Raw genomic sequence first — 16525 nt, forward strand, 5'->3', positions numbered from 1 at the left:
AGAGTAAGTGATTTGCCCAGTATCACAGGCTGTTGAGCCAACGCCATGACTTGAACCTGGGTCCCCTGCTCCAAAGTTGCTAGTTCTGGCCACTATGCCACAGCCTCCTCCCTAACCATTGTTTCAGAAGTTCGACACTTTTAACTATGCTGAAAGTTAAGGCAAAATGATGTTATTTCTTTACACTGTGATTACCTCTAACAAACACAGCTTATATTTCTTGCTACAACCTCCGGTTTTATCTTTGTGCTAATTGGCAACAAATCGTCAAACTGCACTCTTTGCTAGAAATGGCATAAGATGTAAGAGCCACATGATTCTTCAAACTTTACTTTTAGCCATACTAAACAGCCAGGCTGCAGTATACCATGGCTTAAAGAAATCGGCAACGCCAAGAGCTCTTGTATGGGAGGGGGCTCTTGACTTCCCCAATGCGTGTTATTCTATGATGCTATTATATTACACAAATACCTGAATGTGTGCAAAACGTAGAAAATCTTTAGACTAAAACTTGAGTTGACTTTAGGGGATAAACTCAAAGTGGAAAGCCTAATTTCTACACGGTTCTATCTAGCGATTCACAACATTAGGTGATTCTAATATAATTCAACATTTTGCATTTTTTGTCAGGTGAAGGTAGACAGTAATTGCCATAAGGGCTGTTTTTTTAGAGTTCAATACAGACAGCTTCAGGGATCTGCTGCTAGACCTCATGTCGCCACACAATTCACTACACACCAAATACAATATACGAATACAGAAAGGGTTTGAGACAGCTCTTTTGAGGCACTAACTTGGATGGGTGAGCACCATTTAGGCATTTTTCTTTCAGTTTTGTGGCTAGACTCCGGCATATCCCAGATGTTTACATTTTTATCTTGTACTGTTGGATGATAGAGTTAAGTAGTTCCTCTCAATGATAGCCGCTGTAGCTTGCCTACATAAATAAAATACACATACTGTTGCAACTTGTTTTTCACTGCATGCCAACAGTGTATAGAGGGGGTGATGGCGGATACAGGATCAAAACTGTGCTTCAATTTTATTACTGAAAAATAGACAGGAGGCACACATCCTGGGTGGCAAGATATGCACTTGTCATGACAATCAAAATTAACTGGATGACATAATCCAATAAAACAGAAAATGTAGGAACCAGAGCTCCATGCTACTGACCAATCTTCCTTTGGATTCAATAATAATAATCCATCCAGTTCAAACAGAATGTATGCTCCCTTCATAAACTGGCTAAGTTCTCTTAACCTTGCTTCTTCACTGAACAGAGCCAAACTCATTCTCTCCTTTAGACGTGTACTACCCTTGTCCCTACCAGCTCCGTAGTATGTGCATATGACCACTTCATTTCGGTTCCAGGTGTCTTCCATTCATCAAGGTAATTCTGGTCTGACAGCCATAAGCGGTACAAAAGGGGGTGGTGATGGACGGAGCATCTGAATCAATCAAACACTCACACCCAGTCAAAAGATCTGGGTTTAATCCATCACCGTTCTTTAGCCCACTCTGCCACCCCAGTTCAGACATGGCTATATGCAAATCAGTCTGACCCTGTGCCTCATGGGAACAGTCCAGCCCGAACTGCCAAGCCATGTCTTCCCTGGACCGGAAACAAGCTTCCAAGGACCGGTTTCTGGCATTCCAGCCTTCTTCAGCCCGGCTTGCTTGAATCCAGTGGCAAAGTGAGCAAGGGACTCACGTCTGAGCATACCCTGCCACACTTATGGCGGCCAAAAGCGGTAAAAAAGGGGGTGGTGATGGACGGAGCATCTGAATCAATCAAACACTCACACCCAGTCAAAAGATCTGGGTTTAATCCGAAACCGGTCCCAGGATGCTTGTTTCCGGTCCAGGGAAGACATGGCTTGGCAGTTCGGGCTGGACTGTTCCCATGAGGCACAGGGTCAGACTGATTTGCATATAGCCATGTCTGAACTGGGGTGGCTGAGTAAACTAAAGAATGGTGATGGATTAAACCCAGATCAGTTGACTGGGGGTGAGTGTTTGATTTGTTCAAATGCTCCGTCCATCATCCCCTTTCTTATCGGTCTGATAGCCAGGCAGTATTTCTAATTATGGCGCTCACTGAAGGTAGGCTTAGCAAGAGGTCTCCTTGGACTCTTGAGCCCAAAACGAGAAACGTTTTGTGGCTTCTCCCTGCAACCGTTCTTTAAACTCATGTCTAAGAATAAAAGACAACCATTACACATTAATGTCAAACAGGAGAGATAAAGCGATCAGATGGCTGAATTGCACAATGTAAAATCAGAAAAGGGAAGACTAATCTTATGTAAACCTAGTCCTCTTCCACGGGAATCCTTATACTCAATCAATTAATTAATCAATCAATCAATCAATTAGGTTTTTGTAAAGAGCACTACTCACCTGTGAGGGTCTCAAGGCATGTTATAAGCACTTAATAGTCCTGCCACACAAGGGGTCCTGGAGCAGTTTACAAAACAGTTTGTACATATGTGGAACTGTGCAAACCCCTTCTGTAGGAAGGAGTGAAGCAGGGTCTATGTTAATGTGTGCACGGTGAAAAAACAAACCTTTGCCCTTTGTCAATGTATTTTTTCGTAAACAGCTATCAATGTGGGTGGCACCTAAATATGCTCTGCATTCTAGTGCAACAGATATCACAATGTGATTGCAATTATAAACAACTCTTATTGTGCTAATTAAACAGTTTATGTAATGCTTAACAATTCAAATAAATTACAAAAGTTTGGACAATGATTTACAGAGAAAACAAAACTGTTTTCTAACACAGTGAACCAGAAATTAACAATGCAAGATAATGTAATATTTATATACAGAAGCAAAGTAGCATAAAAATAAAAAATTCAAATCAAACATTCAAATGTATCAAGTCTGTTGCTATGTTTGATATTTATTTTCACCCATCATTTTAAAAAGAAATTCTTCAGATACCAATGTAAACTTAATCTCTCAACAATTTAATCTCCAGAGGTCTAAATTAGGCACACTTCTTGGGGAATGAACAATGTAAGTGTTGAAGGTGCCTAGGAAAGGGAAAAATCCAGGTTACTGAGAGACTCACCACTGTACGCTGCTTGTTGGGTAGGAAGACTCGAACAATGGGTTTCTGTGGAGACTTAGGGTTCCCTCTGGACAGGTCGGTGGGGTTCTGAATGACAGCAAGGGATGTAGGTGGTAGTGAGAGGCTAGAGGACGCTGATGATGTAACTGTGTCTGTTGAAGCAGAGCTTGAAACTGAAAAATCTGTTCCATTTCCCATAGATTCTAATAACTGCTGCTCCCTCAGTTGCAGGGCATCTAGTTTGCTGGTATATTCTTCATAGGCCTGGTAAAGAAATAGAAAAAACAATCAATAAGATCTATCAATTTAAATAAGAATATATTTATTTTGTTTTTTATCAAACTTAAAAAAATTAAGAAGGTGCAATTTCTATCATATAATCAAAACATAAAAGTGACTGTTTCTTCCTGAACACAAATGAAAATGAACAATAAAAATTGCATTAATGGTGACTGGTTTGCTCTGTCATAGCTCCTCCTTCTGAACAACAGGCTGGTGCGCACCAAAATACTAAAGGCAAGGTCAATGGGACACACCAAAATAATCAGATTTCACAAATATATGGTCTAAGACACTTAGAGCATACTTCTCCAGGCAATGGTGGAGTTGATGACAGACTCAACATGTTCAGACTAACAAGAACATATGATTTGAGGTGGCAGTTGAGCAAGTGTTGTGAAGGATAGAGGGATAGGATTTGAAACAACAGAAAGACCAGAAAATGTTTTCCTTACTCTTACATACTGTTTGCTTTCCTTTGCACCTAGTTGGAAACATATTGTAGAGTTCTACGCCAGTCCTGATGAGCTTTGAAGAGGGCATATTCCAACTAGTGTTCAAGGCAAAAAAGCAAAAAGGTACTTCCTAGACAAAAGGTGCATATTTCTTGCAAGAGGAGTCCAAATTGTAATTGCTAAAAAATGTAAGAGGCACACATGTAGCCATGGAAAAAATTTACTTTCCCATCACATGCCTTTAATCGGCCACCTATGCTGCTGTTTCCCTATTGTTATAGGCATGTAGAGTCTTTCAGAACCAGGGGTTTTTGGGCATCTATCTATTGGTTACGTCTAGAGGGTCGCAGTTAGCCAAACTCCCAATGGTGTAGCCGCTGCCAGTTCAACTATCAGAAGCACTATTCTTCAGACTTAGAGCTGCCAGTAATGCCATCAGTAATGCCACCTACATTATTAGAAGAGGTGATCACTGAAAACAGGGGCATCAAGGGTAGGAAAGCTTAAATATCACCAACATGCTGGGAGAAATCTAGTGCCTGCAGGACACTTATGTGAGTGCTGATAATGGACTCATGGGGCGTGGCCAGCTGCCGAACAAGATGGGATGCTTCCTATTGTGGCTCCTGACCCCTACTGACCCAATCCCCTTAAAATCTGCCTAAAGATCTGACATCCGTGATCCTCCACTGTGAATTCAGAAGTGTGCAGCTGCGGTGCTACAACTGAGCAGTCTGCGGGCCAAAACTCTAAAGAATTATCGTCCTCGACCGGTGGGGTGCAGTGCGGTTGTGGTGTGAAGCCACATCCTCAAGTGGTGAAGATGCCCCTGCAACTCCAGAGCCCTAAACTGGATGACAGCTGGGGCCTATATCCGTGCCTGAAAAACACTGACGGGCCCCGGGGTATTTAAAATAAGGACCGAGAACTTTACCGCCAGTTGATTTGGCGCTTCACATGGAACTGTGACAGCAGAGCACATGAGTAAAATTGTGGCGGGTACTCGCGGCTTGTGCACCGCCTTTCTGCAGCCTTACAGGTTCATTGGGGGGGGGGTGCTCCTGACGCCACCTCTGCTGGTCGGGGGTCTTGTAGGCGGCCCTGAGTTGTATCTGAAGGAGAGGACAAAGGACCAAACTTAAAGTCGCAGTAGGCCCCAGGGAGCGAAAGGGGGCCCCAGGGATGGTGCTGGGTAAACACACCTTTCCAGCACACCCTACTAATTCGGCCTGCTAGGCAAGGTGAGGTTGGGAGACGCCGATTGAGCTCCCTGGCTGTGCACCCTATGAACAGAGGTGCCCTGCAGAGGCCTTGGAGCAGTGGGGCGCCCAAATTGGCCTGTCTTCCCTGCACACATTTCCTCAAGCCCTCCCGGGGCTACAACTCTATTCCCGCAAGGCCGTTGGCACCTGGAAGAGTACTGGAGCAGCTCTTGGGCATCAGTCACTGTATGAGTAGGCCCTTGGATCCCGTGGGGCCCCTAGTGAGTGGAAGGGGGCCCCTAGAGCTTGTGCGTGGGAAAGCCCTACATGTCTTGTATTAGACTCTTATCGCTGGCCGAGCATACCTCACACACCCTATGTGGCCTGAGGGATCCTCAAACGCCTCGGGGCTCTGAGAGAAAAGCGTACAGCTGAATGAATAGCAGGGTGAATATTGCCCACATCGGACTAGTTGAGAGATACACCCACAGAACTATCCCATACTCACCTTCAGGTATACTACTGGCCTCTCTGCTCAACGCTCTGGGCCTGCTGTGCTGGTGAGCCCCTTTTTGGAAATCCAACCTTCTTCTTTCTTCCTAGGTTCACCCTCCCCACTACTCCAGGAGTGGTCTGAATCTAACAAAGGAGTGGCAAGCTTCTACACCTTCCCGGCGGTACAGCCCCGGAGAATCTATGCAAAATGATACAGAAATACTTGCCTACGCGTAATTTACGCTCAATAAACCAAGCCAAATTCATCGTGCCCAGGGTACAAAGGGCTAGACTAGGAGGTCGCTCTTTTTCCTTTATAGCACCGGCACTGTGGAATTCACTCCCCCTTCACCTACGGCTTGAACCCTGCTATCTACGCTTCCGCAAGGGAGTGAAATCTTGGCTGTTTGACCAATAAGTGTCCTCTGCTCTCTTACCAGTAATTCGGATCCAGGGCGCCGGGAAACCCTCAGGGTAGCTGTTGCGCCATACAAATGCAATAAAATAAAAATAAATTGTTATGGCGCTCTCGGCCCTACCTGCAACCTGACCCAGTGGGCCCTGTGGTTGATACTAAATATTGGGGACACCTGCGGTGTAAACCCCCAGAGCAGGCGTCAGTGAAAATCCCTACGGAGATCTACCCTTCCCTCCTGCCCAGTCAGACAAGGGTGGTACTGTTTCTTGACAGCTATAACAGGGGGGGTCAAGGAACCACAGTAGCCCATCAGACTAAACTGGACAATTTTGCACATACCAGCAAGGGTACTGTTGTAACACTAATGGACAGCGCACCTAGCCCCATCTAAAAAATAGACCCTTACATTCAAAGATATTATGGCAGCGGTACAGGAAGTCCAGGGATCAATGGAAAATTAAAATTGAAACCATGTCCATGGAGTTTACAATGGTGCGGATGGCTCTCCGCAATATGAGTGCCTGGTTGAAAGAGGTGGTGGACGCCCTTGCGACCCTCAAGACGGAAACTACCACTCTATAGAAACAAGTGAAGGAGCTTCACAACAGAGATTCTTGGGACGAAGCTCGAAGACTTTTGAGTGTAGCCGACAAGCAAAAATAAATGCATAGTTGGGATCCGGGAGAAGGCAGAGGGTCCAGCTGTCGATCTCTTCGTTAAGGATCTCATTTTTAAAGTACTGCGGCCCCACGGTGTATCCAAATTACTTTTACGTCAACCGGGCCCACAGAATTACAGGGGCCATACCCAAGCCAGGTGCATCCTCCCCCCCCCCCCACGAAAAGCGCCGGCATCTTTAACATTTAGGAACTAAGATGTAATTCTATTAATAGAACGAAGTGCCCCTCCAATCAAGTACGAGAATGCGACCATCAGTTTCTATCCAGACTTCACGCTCAGAGTCCAGCTGCTGCACTGCAGCTTTCTGGAAGTGAAACGTGCCCTACGAGATCAGGGCTTAAAGTAGTCCATGCTGTTCCTGGTGCACTTACCAGTGGTGGCTGAGGGGAAGGTTTTGAAGTTTACCACCCATGAAGAGGCCTGAGACTTGCTCAAATCGATGGTGGCCAGCTGGTGGTACAAGACCCAAAATCTAGTCAAGAGGACAGTGACGCGACCCTGATACCCTAGATCCAAGAGAATGGTCAACCGACCCGCAAAACTGGTCGTCACAGGCGTGGACCTCCACCAGTGACTGCACAACGAAGATGGTGAGGGATGAAGTAAAATGTAACCAAGCCCTGTGACACTGCACTGACTTGAAGCAAGGAAAACGGAACCTTGCTCCCTTTCCCTTTTATCTACGTTTAGGACGCCGACTTGATTGCTGCTGTTGATATGGCCGATCAAGATATCCATGCAGATAGATGACTTTTGGTAACACATGAGCATTCTGAATTGGATGGGACGGGGATTGTTTCTCGTGGTTGCCACTGTCACCCGTTATTTCTGTGCTATTTTGGGGAGACATAAGAAAGAAAAAAGAAAACAAGCATTTGCAATGCAATAGGTCTCGCATTAGGAAAGTTTGAGCTATTGGTATTGTAAATGACACATTTTTTATTTATGTGTTGGTTTTGAAAATAGCGAAAATAGCTTTGTCATTTACAATGCCAAAAGTTTTAACTTTCGCAAATGTGACACCTATAGCATTTGTAATGCAATATGTGTTGTATTTACGTGACTTAGATGTATTGATATTACAAATAAAAAGGGTGCAGTGTGTGTGTGAGGGTGCAGTGTGTGTGTGTGAGGGTGCAGTGTGTGTGTGTGAGGGTGCAGTGTGTGTGTGTGAGGGTGCAGTGTGTGTGTGAGGGTGCAGAGTGTGTGAGGGTGCAGAGTGTGTGAGGGTGCAGAGTGTGTGAGGGTGCAGAGTGTGTGAGAGTGCAGAGTGTGTGAGAGTGCAGAGTGTGTGAGAGTGCAGAGTGTGTGAGAGTGCAGAGTGTGTGAGGGTGCAGAGTGTGTGAGGGTGCAGAGTGTGAGGGTGCAGAGTGTGTTAGGGTGCATAGTGTGTGAGGGTGCAGAGTGTGTGAGGGTGCAGAGTGTGTGAGGGTGCAGAGTGTGTGAGGGTGAGTCTCCTGGGAACATAAACTATGGGAAAATGAATATTGGGAAACATTACATACGTGCAGGAGTTTGCATGGCAATATACAAAATAAAGAAACATAGAGGTAAATACCAGCTTTAAAAAATCCATTAAGTTGCTAGAGACGCACAGCAGCTGTGATTTCATGTAAATAAAATAAAACAAGTCACTGCGAACACGCTGTGTAGCCAATAAATTATATGTCTGCCCACAAGGCTGTAGTCAGACACCCTTTCATGCACAGGACTTAAGTCTCAAACAATCTCTTGCCAGTGTTGTCAAAGTCAGGACTAGCTCCCCCTGGATGATTTCTAAAGCAGGCCTTTTGAGTGTAAATATTGGCGCTGGGGGGTTAAGTGTCGCTGGAGATCCTTCAAATCTCAGGCAGGAATCCCTGCAGGGCTGGCTCCGCTTTTCATCCTTCAAGCGAGGCTTACATTACACATAGCTCTGAGAGGCTATTAGTTAGTTGGTGCGCGCTGCCTAACTGGTCTAATCAATGGTCAACAGGGGAGAGGCAGATTCTGTATCTAAAGGAAGTGTTCATATAGTCTGTCTGCAGGGAAAAAAGTCGAGGTGCTGCAGCGACATGTTCAAGATCACACAGTGTGCCTCTCTGATAGCAGCCATAGCATTTCCAAAACTGTTTTATGTTTAAAAAAATCTTAATGGGCGTAGGATGATAACATATTCAGAAGTGGGTGCTTGAACAATATATCCAAACTTTTAGCACTGAAAACATCTATGTGTGTTTTTAGGTGTTTTAGTGGAAGAAATAATGGATGGTGCTATGAACAAAGTTTCTGGCAAAGGAGTTAGCCGATTCTTCTAAAGTAAAGGGATTACATTCAATTACTTGCTGACAGTACCAGGCGTGGTAGCATGTCTTCATCCTTTGAAAAAAGTACAGTGATCGAATGCTGCACATAGAGGGCATAGGGTAGACCTGTGTGCCAGCATTTGCGAAATGTACCGTAATTTTACTCTAGCTTTACTGGCTGCCTCTGTGAGAGTTCATCTCCTTAGGTCTTATGAGCCGCGCATGTTTGTCTGGCCATTAGGATGAAAGCTATGCCAGAATGTCTGGGCAAAACATCACACGTTCAGCTCTTGGTACTGCACGCAAAGCCTGGGCGTCGATGGACTGCACCTCTTTGTCAGGGGTGTTAAAAATGTGATAGGTATACTTGAGGCTGTGTGCATTAAACGTATCTTTTTTTGCATTTGGAGGCTAAATAACTACAATACAGTGTGACAGTTCGCAGAAGGAGGGGTAAATGTACCTGTACTGCCAGCCTTTGCCACCGCTACAGCCAGTACCCCCTGGCCCTCGAGGCCCGGGGTCGCTCTTGTTCGGCAGCCCCAGAACCTCCAGCTTGTTCTCGGTGTCGCAGACCCTGACCGGGGTGGTCTCCCCCTGCATGGCGACTCCGTGGACGCTGACCACACTGCAGCCCCCACCCCCGGGAGCTACAGCCTCCCGTGGTCTGCTCCTTGCGGTCTCCTCCTCGTCCTCTTCATTCCCAGGGCCTCTACAGTACAGCAGCTCAGAGAAGGGTCCCGGAGGTAGGATATTGCCTCATTTCCTAAGTCCGCCCCGGCTTGGCGAACTCTACACCCGCCTCCCAGGGAGACACAGGGAAAGCAGGAGGCGGGACAAGTGATGACACCACAGCCACTACGCTTCCGGGGCCCTGCAGAACAAACGCTGGGATACCCTTCTGAAGTCAACATAGTGCCATTTTGGTTAAGGAGCAATACATGAACAATAGAACCAAACAATACTAGAACGTCAAGGTTCAACGGGAAGATCAGAAACCAAACTTGAAAAACACCTTCTGTAAGAGTAAACTATTGAAAATAGCAGAAAACGCAAACTGTAATGGAAGCTACGAATGAGACAATGTGAGCGTAGGCATTTCTTAATATTCTTATATTATTATATTAAATCAATCTCCTAGATTTGTTAAAAAATATATACGATTTAAAATTGATATAGTACAAACCTAATACATATGATGACAAACATTATTGTTATTCCTATGTTAAAAGTCCTAGGAACATCGTGCGGTCTCCATTTAAAGATGGCCGCTTTTTCGTATTCACGCAGGAACATTTACAGACAATCTTCCGAAAGAACAGTCAGGAGGCGACCGCCTGCAGTGTGCAAAGGGCCGCTCACTCCGAAAACGGTTTGCTATTCGTAGACTCGCAGACCGAAAACTGCCATCACCTAAACATTTGCTGACATCTTAAACAGGTATAATTTCTCATTCTTTAAACTGCTACTACTACAAAAACAAAGGTGATTGGCCCATGCTGCCGTTTTTGCTGGGGCCACGACGCACCCTGCAGTTAGAAATGATAGCGGACCAGAGAGGGAGCATGTCTAAAAGGAGTACTGCCTCCTGATTGGCTGAGGAGCCGACGCGGGAATCGAAACTAGTGGTGCGCGCGCACCAGAGGAGCGGGGGCAAGGGAGCGCGAAGACGCCGAGACGAGGTAAGGGATGTGTGTGTAAGCGCCGGGGGTTCTCTGTGTATGTGTGTGCGTGCGTGCGTGTGTGTATGCGGGGGGGTTCTGTATGTATGTATGTATGTGTGTGTGTATGCGTGGGGGGGCTGTATGTGTGTTGTGCATGTGTTGTGAAGAGCCTGTTGATGCGCGCGACCTGATCCCGGCAGGCTGCTGCTGCTGCGTGCGCGTGACAGTCTGTTGTCCTCTCCGGCTCCCTTTGAGTCCTTGAAAGCCGGAATGATAACAATAGTCTCGCTCTGCGACAGCAGGCCTTTGGCCTGCAATCGCAGGGCGAGACCTAAAAATTACCTATGCCTCTAGTGACTTCACAACACTTAATCATATGAAGTAAGATGAACGCAAACTAATACGTTTACCATAGCAGTAATTTCTGCCTTTTATTTCATTATTTTTTTTTAATTAATATCTTTGATCACAAAAAGAACACAGTCAACTAAACGAAATACCACATTAGTACTTACACAGTGAAAATGGACAACGTAAAAATGTATTTTGACATACAATTACAAATAAACTCATAATAATCAAATATCAATACAAACAAATGAAATGTCACAAAGAACAATCAATATATACACAATACGAAATACAAAGTTGTCATACAAAATGATAAATTAGACAACTAGCACCCTTATATTTAGGATAAATCAATTCCTCTGAGATACCAGGGACATAAGGGGATGTATCTGCAATATTTAACCAAGGAGTTGAGTTCCTTTGTCTGCCTACGCGTTTCGAGTGCCGGTTAAATCAATTGCGGCACTCTCATCAGGGCTGGGCTAGTCTTTCTCACGAACAGACTGCATTATGCCGGTTTGATGTGACCATCAGCAATATGTAACAAGCAGTGGTTGCCAATCTGGTTTTCAATATTGTGTGGCCAAGACGATTTGTAAGCAATAGACAGCAATTGCAGGTCTTTACTTTCGGGGAGGGGGGCCCAAGGGAGTGGCCCCGCAGAGGAAGTGTTGTGACAATTGATAGTCCTTCACTCTCTTTAAATATAGTTCGTGGCTAATAAAGCTTCAGGCTCAAGGATTCAAGTGGGGATCTGCCTCCATTGTTGAGCAACCATTGTTCCATTGTTGAGCTCCATTGTTGTTCATTTTCACTGTGTAAGTACTAATGTGGTATTTCGTTTAGTTGACTATGTTTTCTTTTTGTGATCAAAGATATTAATTTAAAAAAAAATAATGAAATAAAAGGCAGAAATTACTGCTAAGGTAAACATATTAGTTTGCGTTCATCTTACTTCATATGAATAAGTGTTGTGAAGTCACTAGAGGCACAGGTAATTTTTTTCTTATGTAGTATAACTGGCCCCTACCTACCCTATAATCCTTTGGGCCAAACCCCTCCTTTTTTGACAATTTTGGGGAGACAGGCACACTGCAATGTTGAAATCAGGCAGTTCTAAGTCATATAGCTGAGGCAGGGACAGGATACAGTTCAAGGTTTTTTGTTTGTATTTCTGTTTTCTTTTGGGCTGTGAAGGAAAGTTTTCAGCGTGGGTGTGGACAACCAGGTCCATTCTACCATATTGTGTGGGACTGCCCTATAATACAACATTTCTAGGCAAAGGTGGTGGAGTGTATGGGTGAAGTATCCGGGGGATTGATGACCGCCTCTGCAAAATTGTCTCTTCAACATCTGGAGTGCAAAGGACCTGAATAACCTGGCACAAATATGGTAGACGTTGGGACTAATGTTTGCCAAAAGTAGCATTGCAAGATTATAGGGGACAGAGCAGCCGCCCCGGTTGCGGGACTGGAATCGCTATATGGATTGGTGTATGTTGGTTGAGAGGTGGTTTATGGGAGACAGGGTTGCCCCCGAAATTGGATGAAAATCTGGGGACTGTTGGGGTCGAAGCCAGGTCCATCTGGGTACTTCACAAATGTCGGATGATATGGTGGATTGGAGGGGAGCCCTGTGTGAAACACTTGAAGGTGAGATGCTTATTTATACTATTGAAATGTCAATACACCAATAAACTATTGTCCTGTTTTGTTACTAAACTGTCAATAAACAGAGTTTTAAAAAGAAATTACTCATTTGTGATTGTATTTCGAAAACTTACCTAAGTGACAATGGTTGTGACATAATAATAATAATCACGATGCTCTTGTGAGACTCGTTTTAGGTTTCACCTGCCCAACGCTTGCGATGCGCTTGTGAAATCTATTGCATTCAATATATCTTAAAAGCGGCTTACATCCCGCCTTCACTTCTTATTTGTCACTTTAGTTTTCCTTCGCTTCTATTGGTTGTAGCGTTCTATTGTCTTTACTTTTGGGTGTGTTTTTCTTCTCAGTAACTCGTGGCCCAATAACTCATTCTTATCCGCTTTCATGGCTGGAACTTCTTTTATTAGGTTATTGCTGGGTTTCGACTCCTTTAAACGAATGTTTGCATACTTTCACAGATGCATTTGAAGATTTATTTCCTGGCAGCACTCATGGCTACATTTTTATTATTTAATTGCGCATTTTCTTTACTGTCCCTGACTGCATGAATTAAAAGGGTGCTTTGGCTGATGTATGTTAACGAAGAAATCTTCTCCTTGTAGCACGCCCGGTTATTTCACTTTTATAATTTAATCCCTGGCCTTTAAAACGTGCTTGACGTCAGCATGTTTTTTTCTGCTGTCTTTTACTAAAGGTTTGTGATGTTGAGCCGACGCCGAGAGTCAAACCGGGCTCCCCAATTCCTTGTCCTCTTCTCAGCTGGCCTCTTCCCCAGGGGCAGGAGCTTGTTTCCGATGTCTTGCATTGAAACTTTGTCATGCTGAGATGATGCTGAGACTTAAACCTGCCTCCCCAGCATGCTTGTCACTCGTCCCTTCACCTCTTCCCCAGGCGCAGCAGCTTTACCACCCGTGCCGGCAAAGAGACATGCTGTTCAAATGTTCAAGCTACTTTTATGTTAAGCGACTGTTTTTTCTTATACGATACAGTGGAAATTTTTTTAACAACTGTATGTCATATATTTGTAACGCAAAGAACATTTTCTAAGATGGCTACTAAACTATTAATCTTATTTGAGGTATCACGGGGCGTGTCCCTTTCTACAACACATGTACGATTTGGACCATTAAGCTCTATCTTTCAGCGGCTTTCGAAGCCACAGATCACACCAAAGGCACCAGAGATTACTACCAACAAAATAACACAAATTTAGCACTCTGCATTCTGGGAGTTGTGGTTGTTTTCTGTGTAGATCAGCATGACCGTGTTTTACGAATCCGAACATTTTGCGTTGGTCTGATATGAAATGTCTTCAAGGTATGGTGGAGATGGTGGCGCATCATAAATATAGAGCCTGAGTTACAGCATAACCGTAGTGGTGTTTTTATGTAGCTTCCAAATTACGAGTTATAACTTCTGCAATGAATAATATGGTTTTACAGAACAATGTTGCGTATTTTGACAGAATGCAGTAGTTTGGCAGTGCTCCACGACAAGGTAATTTGACACTGTGTTTTAGAGGCGGTTGTGGGAATCAGTATCTCCTTGGTCCCTATGAGGTGAATGTAGGGCAACAAACCAACCCAGAATCGCTCTCAAAATTTTACACTGCAGTGAGTATACAATTGTGCACTTCTTTATGAGAGTTAAGCTTCTTAGGGTTGTGACCCTGGCAAAGATACAGTCCATAGTTGTTTTTTTAAACCATCATTTTAGAAAGGACTGGCATGATTCACATACATGCTCTCTACTCTGAACTCTTTCAGTTTATCTTCTGAGTTTTCATTCTCAACCCTTTGATCAGACTCAGTCATCTCTGTAATGTTTTTACATACCTTTTAATCTCAATGTCATTTCTATGGTGTTTTCAAGCAGTCTCTATTCTCGCTCTATAGCCTGCTTTTGCATTTATATTTTTTGATGTTCCAGGCTGCTCTTTCTCTCTGTGCCAAATAACTTGCCTTTCTTACTGTTCTAGTTGTCACGCCAGTGGTATTTTACTTTTACTTGAGTTATTTCACTCTTCATTGGAACACCTTACTTCTCTTCTGCTTAATCTTTCATTGTTATTTCACAGCACTTTCTCTTAATGTCATACCAATGTCCTGTATCTCTGCCTTTTCGATTCCCTAACCCCTCCGAGCTTTTTCACTGTCATCTATATGTACTCTATTATCACTCCTCTTGTCATATTCTTATTATTTCTTTTATTTGGTCTCTGTCTTCTTGCTACTTTGCCATCTGTAACTCCCTCTACTTCATGGCCACTTTTCTGCCAATGATTTTCCCTTGAATGCCTTCTCTGCTCCTAATCCCACCTGTTTTCACTCATTCTAAAATGACAACTTAAAATAAAATAATAATTCCACAGGCATTGTTTTAACATTGATACACATGTTAAAACAATGCTTGTTAGGTCGAGCCAAGACAGTGCTTGGGCTGCCTGTTGTGTATGGTTTGTGGAGTTCAACTCTACCCATTTCTTGCCATTGCTTTTCATGTGTCTATGGCACTGTCCTTTAAAAATCCTTGCTTACTAATGGTCAGTCCTGCCTCTTTTTCCCTCCTTTTTTTCTTCCGTACCTCCCAGGGAGCAGGGACTAAGTACTGTATAATTATGTTATGGTTGGTTGTCTGTTCTTTGGGGGACTATTTTTTTTGTTGGTTTCCTGCTCTTTTACTGCTTGCCTGTGTTCAGCTTCAGGACGTAGCTGCTTACATTTTAATAAGGCATTCCTCCCTCCCACCCTCTCTTAATGCCACAGTTGTGTAGTGCTACCTCCAATTCCGTCGTTTGTATTTTGTTAGCCTTTTTTTGGTTACAATTTTTGATGTCAACCGTAAGTTGGGCTTCTTTCGGCAGGCTATTAATTTGGTTTTTGGCTTCCCTTTAAAGGGGATTGGGCTTGGTATACTATGCACAATGGCTGCTTTCTGTCCGAGCCACATTCATAAGGCTTGTGTCCTTGTTTTTTGGATCCCATTCCCGTCTGTATTTCTGACCACTTTTATATTATGTACAACGCCGCCTTTTGCTCAGGCTTTTTCAGAAAACAAGGGAACCCAAAAGAGTACCAAGGACCTTGGGCAATAGATTATTATAGAGAACAGTGGTCCTTAGAATAAGGAATTTATCAGTACGGTATATCATATAGACTCCAATCAGTACTATATCTCAGGGTTTTTCAGTGCCCAGCCGGGCCTGAATTTTATTTCAAATGTACAAAGTAATTACAACGACCACAGGGTCTGATTCAGGGGTTGATAGGGTACAAGCCTGCACCTATCCAAAGTACATTCGAACAACGTTCGAGTGAAGGAAAATAGAAGTAACCAAGGAAGGAGTAAAGAAGTTCAGGCAAAAAGAACATGGGAGCCAACTGTCCCTTGCATCATTAATATCATTCAAAAGCAAATTAGGACAAACAATAGCTGTAACAATATTAGCATAATAGACAGGTTACAGAATTGTCAAAAAGTGTCGACGGCGTTTCGATCCCCCGGCTCCTATTGAACTGGGATCATCATCAGGACTTTCTAATTTTTTGCCTGTAAGAACTTTTGTCATAAGCCTGTTTAAAGTAAAAAGGGAGGAAAGAAAGAAAATTCTTTTACACATAAAGCACTTTGTTCAGGACTTTTTCACATTCAGACAATATTTCTTAATGTTCATGCCAAGGGCTACAATCAAGTGGGCAGCCCATTAATGAAGGTGACCCGTGGCGAGTGAGTATTGGCCTCATGCAACCACATGGTGTACAAGTGGAATTCAATAGCGACGTACTATTAAAGCGTTCACGCGAGTTCAAGTGACGTGAAGGTGTCAGTTTATACATTCAAGAATTTTACCGCGTGTGCATACAGACCGTGACGCAATCGTTGCGAGTTCAGACTGTGGCTATCATATGCCAAATCATGTGCCTAGGTGAATATTGTGAGAGTATAA

The 16525-nt window shown here is 43.9% G+C and overlaps 1 protein-coding gene across 1 annotated transcript in view; it reads right to left on the bottom strand.

The window, feature by feature from the left end:
- BRAF (B-Raf proto-oncogene, serine/threonine kinase) overlaps positions 1-16525 on the bottom strand; it is an 805579-nt gene that overhangs the window by 638536 nt on the left and 150518 nt on the right. Inside the window, exon 3 of the mRNA XM_078668198.1 lies at positions 3080-3343. Within this exon, the coding sequence (XP_078524324.1) occupies positions 3080-3343 (264 nt within the window). The remainder of the gene's footprint in view (positions 1-3079; positions 3344-16525) is intronic.

The sequence above is a fragment of the Lissotriton helveticus genome, chromosome 1_1 (genome assembly GCF_964261635.1).
Source record: "Lissotriton helveticus chromosome 1_1, aLisHel1.1, whole genome shotgun sequence".
Taxonomy (NCBI): domain Eukaryota; kingdom Metazoa; phylum Chordata; class Amphibia; order Caudata; family Salamandridae; genus Lissotriton; species Lissotriton helveticus.